Genomic DNA, 12,500 nt, shown 5'->3' with positions numbered 1-12,500 from the left:
TTCTGTGTTTTTTTTTTTTCACTTTTTTCTCTTTTGCAGGTGATCATTGGCTCAAGGAAATAAACTTTCTTAAAATGATGGTCAGACTTAGCTCCAGTTGTGGCTGTTGATAAGGTCTGCCAAAGATTCCAGGGCACACTGCTGGCAGACCTTATCAACAGCCACAACTGGAGCAAAGTCTGACCATCATTTTAAGAATATTTTTTGGGGGATTGCAAATATTTGTTTTCTTACATGGGCTCCACAGAGTAATGACACTGCCTGTACACCTACTGTATGTACACAGAAGAACAAACCACAGTGGCTGATGCCCATTCACAGCAGTGCCTGAGACAGTGCCTGTAGATCTGGGTTTACTAAAGAACTAACCTTCAGGGGGGGTACTGTAGTGCCCTGTGCTAATGCACCTTAGCAGGAACAGGCCTTTCTGCCCATGGGGACCCGGGTTCGAATCTGGCCCTGGTCACTTTCACCCCTCTGAGGAATCTGAGGAAGACCGAGAGGTCGAAACGTCATTGCCAATGAATGAATGAATAAAAAGAAGAAAAAATAACTTAAAGAAGAAAAAATCCAAAGGAGTGTGCAAATCTTTTTTCAAAAAATACACTTTCACCCCTTCCCAATTGGGTTCTCTCTCTCCCACTCGCCTCCTGTCAGTTCTTTGCTGACATTCAGTTACATTACACTTAGCTGACACATTTTTTTTATCCAAAGCGACTTACATTTATTTACAAGGCATTGGATATAGTTCCTGGAGCAATGTGGGGTTAGGTGCCTTGCTCGAGGGCACCTCAGCCATGGATGGTGTAGTGAGAGGTATGGGTGGGATTCGAACCTGCAACCATCTGATCTAAAGCCTGTCATCTTACCCAGTAGGCCACGGCTACCCCTTTGCTTTCCTATCAATAAAGAAAAAGCCCACAATATATACAGCACATGTAAAAACACAAACAGCCTCCAACGTGAGACAGCTAGCGGCACCTTTGACGGCACTCGTCATATATTTCTCGCCATCATCACATCTGCTATTTTTAGCATCGCCCGGCCTTAAGTGGCCGACCAGTCGACGGATTAAATATTGGGCTCGTTGGCTCTGGCGTCAGCCGCTTTGAGGCTCCTGTCCTTGATATTTAATAGAGGGTGCAATCTTGAAAGGCTCCTAAACTCGCACACATGCACAGACACACAGACACACAATCAGACACAAACGCATACACACACACACACACACACACACACACACACACACACACACACACACACACACACACACACACACACACACACACACACACACACACACACACACACACGCACACACACACACACACACACACACACACACACACACACCTCAATCCCTGTCCCAACAGGCTACTATTCCACCTCATCAAATATCTAAGGACATGGCAGGCGGTGGCATGAAAGATCTCTTTTATTTAGTGACCCACCCACCCACATCGTTGAGAGACGGTGTCCATCTATGCTGCGATATGAGCAGGCAGCACCCCCAACCACGTATTAACAGCCCCCTACATGAGCTACCCACATCGTTGAAAGACAGTGTCTGTCTGTGCTGCTATATGTGCAGGCAGCCCTCTCTCCCCCCACGACATAGTAATACCCTAGCCTGGGAACTCCCATACTGCCTTTAGTTCTACACAATCGTTTCGATCTGAAAGACAGTCTGGTGAGGATGACTCATAACGTCCAAGATCATGGGCCTTGTGTCATAATGGCCAAGCATTACAACCTTAACAGTTTCTCTGCCCAATCAGAGAGCAGGACAGTGTGTCATAATAGCCAAGTATTCTGCCCCCTATGGAATTTACAATAGGCAACTCCCCAGACCTAATCTCACTTGTGATTAGGTCTGGTGTTAACCAGGCAAGTAATACCCCCTTGCATGTGCTAACTTTAGCCTGGCTACACTATGACAACAACAACATTAGCATTAGAGATGCACCGGATCCTGATTTTTAGGATCCTTCCGGATACCGGATCCACTGCTTAAGATCCTGCCGGATCTGGAACCGGATACCGGATCCTATGAAAGGGTTGAAATACATACCCTACTCACACACGTGGGCCCTTTTTACCACGTTGGCTCAAACTATTTTGACTTAAAAGCCTCGGCTACCGGATCCTGGATCCTGGAACCGGATCCGGATAGTCTGAAAACCCCTATTATCCTGCCGGATCCGGAACCGGATCTTGGATCCTGTACATCTTTAATTAGCATCCCACATAAACTGTAGAGGCCCTTGTAAACAAGAAAAGACCTTGGAGGATTATCATAGGGTTTTTTTATATGCTGACATTCCATACACAATGGTTGCTAATGGTAGTGTACTGATTTTGACAAAGGGCCATGTTCTGTACTGGTAATGGGAATTCAGGTGCACTACATCAAGCTTAACATCCATCAAGGCAAGCATTAAACAGGTTTAACTGAACGAGGTGGAGCCCAAGAACTTTCCGACACAAAACGGAGGGAAGATTGCTCCATAAAGAAAAAAGTAAACAAATTAAAGAATTATATATTTTTTAAAAACGTAATGTTACCAATACACTTACAATTATTTTCTGTTCAGTTGGTAAGTCGCATGATTCAGTCCATGATTCATGATTATCAATTGACAGGCGAAGACGTTTTTTAAACTTTCAATTCGGTTTGAAATGAAGCAAGGGACTAAGCGTCAAGGAGAACAAGTTACTATTCCAAGAACAAGATTAAGTGATAGCCCTGGCTAGTGCTAAACATGCTAAAATGAGGACTGCAGATTCTTCTATTAGATTATTTCCCATTACCAGCGCTTAAAGTGGTAGTTCGCTATTTTAGACATTAAGCCCTGTTTGTGTGACTTCTGGGGTGAAGTAGAGATGTTCTCATCACAATTTTGACATTTGGTGCTGAACGGAGCATTTGGGTATCCAAGACTGCAGCCCCCCCACCTTTACATTGACTCCAATAGAGCACTCAAGCAATCGATTATAAAATGGCATTAAACTTTTGTTTGAGAAGACATGGAACTCACCGTGTGGTCAGTGGTAGACAGCGATAAATTGTCCCGAAAATTACAGCGAAATATGCCTTCTAACTGTTGTTTAGCATTTGGCGGACCTATTTTTCCCCAGACGCCGTTGAATAGCAGTAGACATCCAGCCAGTAGGTAGCGATAGTGTGTTGTTTATGTAGACATCAAGGAGCGAGGTAGAACGGCTATCTTTGAGCGGGACTGGCTACAAAAACTACAGCTTGCATACAAACCATAGATAGTAACGTAAACAAACGCACCCCCATTTCCGGTCGCGCGGAGTAATACTAGTCAAACCAATACAATCAATGAAGACGGACAATAATGAATATATCTTCTCTGGAAGCGTATTTCGCGGTGATTTTCGAGCCAACGTATCGCTGCCCACCTCTGACCACTCGGTGAGTTTCATGTCTCTGCAAACGAAAGTTTAATGCCATTTTATGATCGATTGCTTGAGTGCTTCATTGGAGTCAATGTAAAGGTGGGGGGGCTGCAGTCTTGAATACCCAAATGCTCCGTTCAGCACCAAATGTCAAAATTGTGATGAGAACATCTCTACTTCACCCCAGAAGTCACGCAAACAGGGCTTAATGTCTAAAATAGCGAACTACCACTTTAATTTGTCAAGCGGGAGGTCCCGGAGCACAGAGGATGGGTGGCTCCCCCCCGAGGGGGGGTATGTGATGTCTTTCCCTGAGGTTCCATCGAAGGTTCCGGAGCTCTCGTCTGAGGTTCCGGAGCTAGCTCCCCCTTGCTCCCCCTCAAATTAAGCACTGCCCATTACCTCAAGGGTACTATAACCCAGTTTACCACTTACTACATGTGTTTTTGTTCCCTCTTGCTGCAGGATAGTCAACTACGAGACAGGAAAGGCTGGTGCCAAGGCCAGGTCGCTATGGAGATTAGAACCTCTGAAGATCAGGTTAGTAGATCTCATCTCTGCCCCTCAGTACCTTCTTCCTTATATTATTGACCCTCTCTCTTCAATACCCTCTTTCTTAAATATGGATGGAAGGATTCATCATTTATAATCCAGTGCCACATATTCCAGACAATTTGCTCTTACCTGTCCAATATATACTCTCCTAAGCACCCTCAGTTTTGACATCAGCAGATGCCTCGTTTTTCCTCTTTTCCATTGAAAAATATGTTATCTAGTCCATAATACATGATGCATCATCTTTTGATAAGGTTCCGAGTTTAACTTATATTGAATAATGGTCTTTGCTCAGTATGGTGGGGCACAATAGGATCCAGTTTTGCCCGTCTGCACACTTTTTATTCAATGGAAAACCATACACCTGCTACCGAAACTGATAAGAATCAAGATGAGCTTAACCTGTACCAGATAGCGAAATTAAGCACTCTTATGTACTCTTATGTATTACCAGTCTCTGCACCCCTCACCTGTCACTCATACTTAGGAAATCCAGCAGTGGTTGCATCCTAGTTAGGCCTAAGGCAGATTAGAGCCTGTGCATCACTTGGAAGTGCCCAAAGCTTTTTATTATTATTTAAGAAGCAGTTTTGACCAGGACAGCTAAAACTTACGGGGAGATTTGTGGGTTTTGAGACGGTCTGAAATGGTGGCATTCGTTGTCCAGTATTTATGAGAGAGTCCAGTGGTCATAAATGGCCACATGGGAAACAAACAGGGCCGCCGTTAACCTTTAAAGTGTCATTTTTTAAACATCCTATAAAAAAGCGTGTTTTACGGCAGTCTGAGATACTAAAATCCACACCCACACATTATATTTTGTGGATTCTCACCATTCATTCCTAAGACTATCTAGCCTTGCAGTGTTTCAAGTTTGATGAGGGACGCACCAATATTTCGTGACTGTCCTAAAACTTCACAATGATATGTATACTATACTTAGTATATTCATTGTTAAAGACAGAGATAAAACAGGCAGTCATGGTGAATGCTTTGCTGCTGATGATAAACGCTCATAATTGCAATATCACGGGTACTTGTCACAGTTTTATTAAGAAGGTTTTTGATTGACCTTATTTTCACTACATTAAAGCACACAGTAACTGAGCACATTTATTAGCATTGTTAGCTTACAGTAGAAATCAATGCATCCTAATGACCTGTATCCATGGTAACGCAGCTGGTGCGGGAGCCACATCCGCTGGGGGCAGGCCTTCCGCTTGCGTCACCTGACCACGGGCCACTACCTGGCCCTGACGGAGGACCACGGACTCATCATCCAGGACCGCGAGAAGTCCGACACCGCCTCCACCGCATTCTGCTTCAGAGTGTCAAAGGTCAGAGAATCAGAGAATGGTGCTGCTAATGTTATTATGTGAACATCATGTGTCAGGTGTTTTCAGACGCATTTTAATGTATTTGTTTTTCAACGTGTTTTGAATGAATGTTGTTATGAATATTTATGTAAATAGGTATGTATGCGTGTGCGCATGTATGTAAGAAAGCTGCCATATGCCTTTGCTTCCTACCATGTAGGGACCACAATGGAAATAAGCCCAAATGTTTTTTTGTCTATCCCTGATTATTTCCTTCTTTAAAGTATGGTTTCAGTTCACTTTTACATCAAAATAGACAATTACATAAATAAATTCATTCATTCATTCATTCAATCATTCAATCATTCAATCATTCATTCATTCAGAACCTTCTCCTCTGCCTCAAAGGTCAGAGAGCATTTCCTTTGGCATTGGTTGCTGTGTTTTTTCAAGTTTTGAAAGGTCAGAGAATGGTATTGACCGTTGTGGTTATGAGAATAAGATGAATTACAAGAGGTGCTCAGGGGTATGGAATCCAGGAATCCAGTCAAGAGACAGTATTCCCAGACGACAGGTGATGTCGTAATGCTAACACTCTGACGGTAGGAACACATAGGAGGGAAAGCAAGCGAAGCAAAGAGAGGCAAAATCCAACAGTCATCAGGTCGTCGTGACGAATCAAATGGAATGGAACAGTTATGTTGTTGATTTGATTGGCCCGCGGCAGGCGAATTCGCTCCTCATTTGCATAATATTAAACTTTCTTTAATAATTTTGCTTCACTTCGCTCCTATTCGCTTGCTTTCGCTTGCCATCCTTTGCCTTCGCCTCTCTCATAGGAATGAATGGCAAAGTTCGCAAATTCGCGTGTATGTGTCCCTACCGTGATGCATAGTGTAGTATAATGACAAAGTGCAGCAATTACATGTGTGTGAGCATTTGAACTGACAAAAATGCCAGGGGCTCCTCCTCCAGGTTTGTAAGAAGTTAGACTCTACCTCCACCGCATTGGGCTTCAGAGTGTCAAAGGTCAGAGAATCAGAGAGGAGAATGTTATGACTGCGAATTGACAGATATTTGAGTTTCCTTCAAAGTCCAAAAGGTCAGAAAAAAGGTTAAAATTCTATAACCCTAATTTGAGTGATGAGGGGTACAGTGGCGGAGGCGATAAAGTATTCCCTTGCCAAGATTCAGCATTGCTGGGGCTGTGGGGGATATAATTGATGCTGGTGCTTCAGGGTATCGAAGTTAGATCATATGCATCATACACACAGGAGCGAGGAACCTTCTATGAAGACAACCCAGGATTTCCCCTGCACTTTAGGCCTATATTTTACAACAGACTCCATCATCACTAGGTCGCCTGAAAATATAACTTAATTGTATTGCAAATGTAATTTCAAAGACTGCTTTACAAAACATGTCGTATTTCATGTGATATTGCAAAACATGATATTGGGTGGATAAGACGGCCTCACAGACCATAAACAGCCCCCATCCATGTCACGCAGTAATGTGATGTACGAGGGTGCACAGAGGTACTCAGGCAAGACCCAGTACACCTCAAAGACAGGTGATGTGGTGACGCAATCTTCTGCATAGAACAGCACAGGGGACAACCAACTGACCTTGGAAATGAAAATAATGGTATTTATTTTGTTCCTGAAGCAAACAGGTAGCAGCAATGAAGAGTAGGTAAGAGTATATGTATTGAACAAAAAAAGGAACGAGCAATGGATTTCAGACACGTTTTACACCAACACACATCAATCTCCAACACCATCATGCCTTGCAACATGACAAAATCTGTGACGTAAAAATTATGAGCCTTTGACAGTTAATGTACAGGCATTTAGTTTAATTCCACAGACCCGAGAATAGATCCGAGCAGAGAGAGAGAGAGAGAGAGAGAGAGAGAGAGAGAGAGAGAGAGAGAGAGAGAGAGAGAGAGATGTTGCATAAGTCATAACCTGCAGGCTAGATATCTTTTTCCTTTTTAACCTTTTTATTTTTTAATGAGTGACTGTAAGGACATGAAGACTCGCTGTCCAGATCTCTGCTCCTGGCTATTCCTTCGTCCTCGCTGTTCAAGAACAGACAGTGCTATGGGGCGAGACAATTCAGGTCAAGATTCAGTGGACCTCAGATGGTACTATGCTGGGGTTTGGGATGGAGACCCTATTTACAATGGGGATGGGGTAGGGGTCCCCCCTTCTGGTTTTGATACCTCCACTTTTCCTACAGGATTTTAATATTTGCGGTATGTAACTCCATTGATAATGCTTAAAATCTTAAACTTATCCCCCCTTCTGGTTCTTCAACAAATCGCACCCTGATTGTATGTATTAGGGGTGGGGGGCCTCCAGAGGACTTTGTGCTAGGACCAAAAGACCAAAAACAGGGACCAAAAGTTTCCTCCTGTCAGAGGATTGAGAAGTTTATGTTTCATTGTGAACAGACACGGTGCTAATGCTAACACTGCAATTAGCATTCACATCAGGCGACTACATCCCGATCTCTAACCCAATCACGGAACAGAAGAGCTCAGGGTGAAATACATTCTCAGACTTTTAGTGCGACTCTGAGCCCCGGGTCACGCAGGCTATACGTACAAACTCCAGACCTCAGTCAAAAACATGCCTGGCAAAGATTTAGAGACACACTTTTGATAGATAGATCATTCGCTAATCCACACACAACGGCCCTTTAATATGGCTGTTTAACTAGCCCTCGGACATCAGAGCTGCCCATTTACTCCCTGATAGAGATGGAGGAGGAGGAGGAAAGCTGGATGTTACGCTGGACGTTAATTGAATCGGACGGTTCAATTCTTCGTCTGAGGACTTCAGTGTCTCGTAATGGCCCCGTGCTCCTAGCACTAGCCCAGGCCTCATTCAGAGCCTACAACCTTTTCACACCACTGGGTCTGTTGAATAAAGCAGAAAAGCATGCATGCTATTGCTGTAATTTGTCATCCAATTATGATATTGTTGGTGTGTTTCAGAGGGATTTTGAGGCAGCATGTTCGAGAAAAAAAAGAGAAAAAAACAAGTGTACCCTGCAAATGGTGATTCATTGTGCTAGCTGGGAGGCATCCATTATTGTCACAGTTGTTTAGTGATGTGTTTTTTCAGATCTCTCTCTCTCTCTCTCTCTCTCTCTCTCTCTCTCTCTCTCTCTCTCTCTCTCTCTCTCTCTCTCTCTCTCTCTCTCTCAGTCTTTTCACCATAGCACCTTTCTCTCTCCCTCATCCTCCAATTCCCCTCCCTGTCTGTTGTGCTATCTCCTCCTTTGCATTAAATCTTTTTATCTCCTTCTTATCGCTGTCCTCTGTCCTTCTGACTCTTCTCCCTTTGTCTATCGCTCTCGTTCTCTCTGTCTATTTCTCTCCATCTCCCTCTCACTCTACTTTTCTGTGCCCTTCTCCCCCTACCCATCTCTCTCTCTCTCTCTCTCTCTCTCTCTCTCTCTCTCTCTCTCTCTCTCCCTCCATCCATATCTCCCTCTCCTCCATAGCATAGTGCTGGTAATTATGAGTCATTTTAGGAAGGAATAGAGAGAGGGTGGAAGGAGGTCATGCTTCTCTCAGTCCTTGAGCGGCTTGGCTTGCCTCGCCTCGCCGTGCCTTGACTCGCACAGCCCTGCCCTGCGCGGTTGATCCTGATCCGTCAGCATCTTTTTAGGAGCGCCACCGCTACCGCTGTCTTAGATCAATGTCCCCACCCGGGCACCTGGCATAATTAAAGATGTGATCAGAATCAGACCGGCAGCATTTCACAGACGGAAAGAGAGAGGGGCGGGTCATTACGACAATGAATGATATGTCATTGATATATTGTAGGGGGTGTGCATTTGTGTGGGTCACGCACGCACTCACGTTCGTGTGTGTGTGTGTGTGTGTGTGTGTGTGTGTGTGTGTGTGTGTGTGTGTGTGTGTGTGTGTGTGTGTGTGTGTGTGTGTGTGTGTGTGTGTGTGTGTGTGTGTGTGTGTGTGTGTGTGTGTGTGTGTGTGTGTGTGTGTGTTTCTGTCCATTGGCAATTGTGCAATTTATTGTGTGCAAGTTCTGTACCTCTCTGAAGATGTATGTTTGTGTTTTGTGTGTGTGCAAGCAAGTATGTTTATGATGTATATTTTTTCTTGAAATCAGTTCTTGTACTTTTGTGTGGAATTATCTCACGGAGCCTGTGTGTTTGTACGTGTGTGTGTGTACGTGTACGTGTACATATGCATGTGATTGTGTCTGTGTGTCTATTTGTCCATGCATATGTCCGTCTGCATATTTGTACACTCATCTTCTGCTTTGCATATGATTGCTCCTGTGTGCTGTAGGAGAAGGTGGAGTCGAGCCCGAAGCGAGACGTGGAGGGCATGGGGGTGGGCGAGATCAAGTACGGGGACTCCATCTGCTTCGTCATGCACGCGGCCACCGGCCTGTGGCTGTCCTACCAAGCGCCTGACGCAAAATCCGCACGTCTAGGACCCCTTAAGAGACGGGTAAGGATCATCATGGCTCATTCCCTCTCCTTTCTGTCATTGTCCTTCTTTGCATTTGGTGTGTTAGAGACCAGTGTTGCCAGAGTGGGCTGTTTATCGCCAAATTGGGCTATTTAGGATGGCAATTGGGCAATTTAGTCCAAATTGGGCAGGATTTAGTGTTTCCAGGCGGGTTTTGAGCATTATTTGAAAATCATCAGTCTCATCTGTTAAAGACCCTGTTAGAGACTTGAATTTAGCACTCATCACATAGCACACATTAAGAGAACTTATTATATGGTTGTGACGTCATCTGTCGAATGCTCCATTCATTTCAACGGGGCTCCCCAACGTTCGGACGTCTGTTATTTTTCGATAACGGACGGGTTGGTCTATAACAGACCGCTGTCAATGGCAACAAGACTTTTCACTGCTAAAGCGACTTTTCAACAAGACTCTAATCAGCTGCTGTGATAGACAGCACCCGTTGTCCTGGCTACCGCTGTCAATGGCAACAATACGTTCACTGCTAAAGCCACTGGCTTGTATACAAGTCAGTGGCTAAAGCGAATGTTTCATATCACTCCGCAGGGGGTCCGGTCTTTTGTCACTCTAATCAGCTGCTGTGATAGACAACACCTGTTGTCCTGGCTACCTAGCTGTTGCCTAGCGGTGTTCCACAACGGCACTGTTTTGTTTTGCGCAGCAACAATCTTAACATTAAATAGGTCTAAAGAAATGTCCCCGCCATGTGTGAATCATTTAAGTATATCCATATAATAAGCGGGTTAACTTTCGGCGAGTCGGTCGCTTTGTGGAATAGCAGCACTTCAGAGAGAACAAGACCCCTCCGCTCCGCGTCGGGGTCTAAAGATTCTCTCTGTCGTGCTGCTATTCCACGGTAGCGACCTTCTCGCTGAACGTTAACCCTTACACAACAAATGCTTGTAGTTAAAACAAACACATTTGAGTGGTTAAGCACAATGAAGTACCATGCAGCCTAATTATTTGGGTAATTTTCACAATACCACACATTAAAACGGTAAATTGGTCTGAAAATGTATTCATTCTTGGCATTACAGAAACAAAATGTGTATTGTCTTGTAAGAGTACTTGTGTAGATTGTGTGGACTCAGATTAGTCAGCTGGGGTGAATTTCTCGAAACCAAAGTTGCGTATTACATTAGCTACTTCGTTGCTTTCAATGCATTTTCCCATTGGCAACTACCGAAGTTGCTAACAGGCTAACAACTTCCCTTTTGAGAAACTCACCCCTGGTCTGTAGAAATGCACCACACTTAGAACTGCTGAGCAGGATTGGTCCATTTATTTTATTTTATAAGAGAAAATCTTGTTCATGCTATCACACATGTACTCTATATGGATAAGAATATATAGGTATTCACACACTCATTACCATGCTCACGGTCTACCATATCTAGACAAACCACACACACAGACACACATGCACACACTCACACAGGCACACACACGTGTACACAGGCACACACACACACGTGTACACAGGCACACACGCACACATGTATACGTGTGTAAGCACACACACATACACACACACACACACACACACACACACACACACACACACACACACACACACACAGTAAGACACACAAACAGAGATGGGCACACACACACAAACACACACACACTAAGATACACAGTTCATCTTGGAGCACCTGCGTCAAAGCCTTTGTGTCGTGCTTGTCGGTACTTACCAGTCAACAAGCGCTAGAAAAACACTCAGCCTCCCCCACTCTATTCTTGTGCTCTCTACTTGCTGTCCCCGCAATTGGGCATCATATTTTCCTCTTTCGCCCACACAATGGGACAGTCATTCAACATCCCAACATCTCTTTCTCTTCCCCTTGCTGTTTTTTTCACTCTCTGTCCCCCTTTCTGTTTTCATCCGTTTATTCTGTTTTCCCCTCTTGTGCTCTCTGTTCTCACTGTTTTTTTCTTCTCTCTCTCTCTCTCTCTCTCTCTCTCTCTCTCTGTCTGTCTCCCCCATCTCTCCCTCTCCCTCTCTCTCTGTCCCTCTCTCTCTCTGTCCTTCTCTCTCCCCCATCTCTCTCCCTCTCTCCCCCCCATCTCTCTCTCTCTCTCTCTCTCTCTCTCTCTTTCGCTCTCTCTCTCTCTGTCTCACCCATCTCTCTCTCTCTCTCTCTCTCTCTCTCTCTCCCTCTATCTCCCCCATCTCTCTCCCCCTCTCTCCCCCCTCTCTCTCTCTGACTCCCACATCTCTCTCTCTCTCTCTCTCTCTCTCTCTCTCTCTCTCTCTCTCTCTCTCTCTCTCTCTCTCTCTCTCTCTCTCTCTCTCTCTCTCTCTCTCTCTCCCTCTCTCTCTCCCTCTCTCTCTCCCCAGGCCTGCCTCCACTCAGAGGGCCATATGGATGATGGGTTGACGCTGCAGCGTTGTCAACATGAGGAGTCCAGAGCCGCGCGCATCATCCGCAACACCACCAGACTCTTCAGCCACTTCATCAGGTAGAACTACCGCAATATGGCGTATGCATATACTGCTCAAGATAATGGAAAAAAGGAGGCGCACACAAGGCTTGTGTGAAAAGGTGTATTGAAGCCGAAATTAAACAACAGAAGTCTAAGGTTAACTGGAGAAACCGACGTTTCGGAGCTAGTCCATTCTCAATGTCTCCAGTAGCCTGCTCTTGAGTGATTACTACTTTTTGGGAGTGCACGCACCAAGCAAT

At 44.8% G+C, this 12,500-nt stretch overlaps 1 protein-coding gene across 1 annotated transcript in view; it reads left to right on the top strand.

The window, feature by feature from the left end:
- LOC134435204 (ryanodine receptor 3-like) overlaps positions 1–12,500 on the top strand; it is a 414,716-nt gene that overhangs the window by 125,977 nt on the left and 276,239 nt on the right. Inside the window, exons 9-12 of the mRNA XM_063184070.1 lie at positions 3,889–3,963; positions 5,159–5,315; positions 9,625–9,789; positions 12,155–12,276. Coding sequence (XP_063040140.1) covers positions 3,889–3,963; positions 5,159–5,315; positions 9,625–9,789; positions 12,155–12,276 — 519 coding nt within the window. The remainder of the gene's footprint in view (positions 1–3,888; positions 3,964–5,158; positions 5,316–9,624; positions 9,790–12,154; positions 12,277–12,500) is intronic.

This window comes from Engraulis encrasicolus, chromosome 19 (assembly GCF_034702125.1).
Source record: "Engraulis encrasicolus isolate BLACKSEA-1 chromosome 19, IST_EnEncr_1.0, whole genome shotgun sequence".
In the NCBI taxonomy this organism is placed as follows: Eukaryota; Metazoa; Chordata; class Actinopteri; order Clupeiformes; family Engraulidae; genus Engraulis; species Engraulis encrasicolus.
Note: the sequence above shows the minus strand (reverse complement) of the source record. Positions and strands in the feature narration are given on the sequence as shown.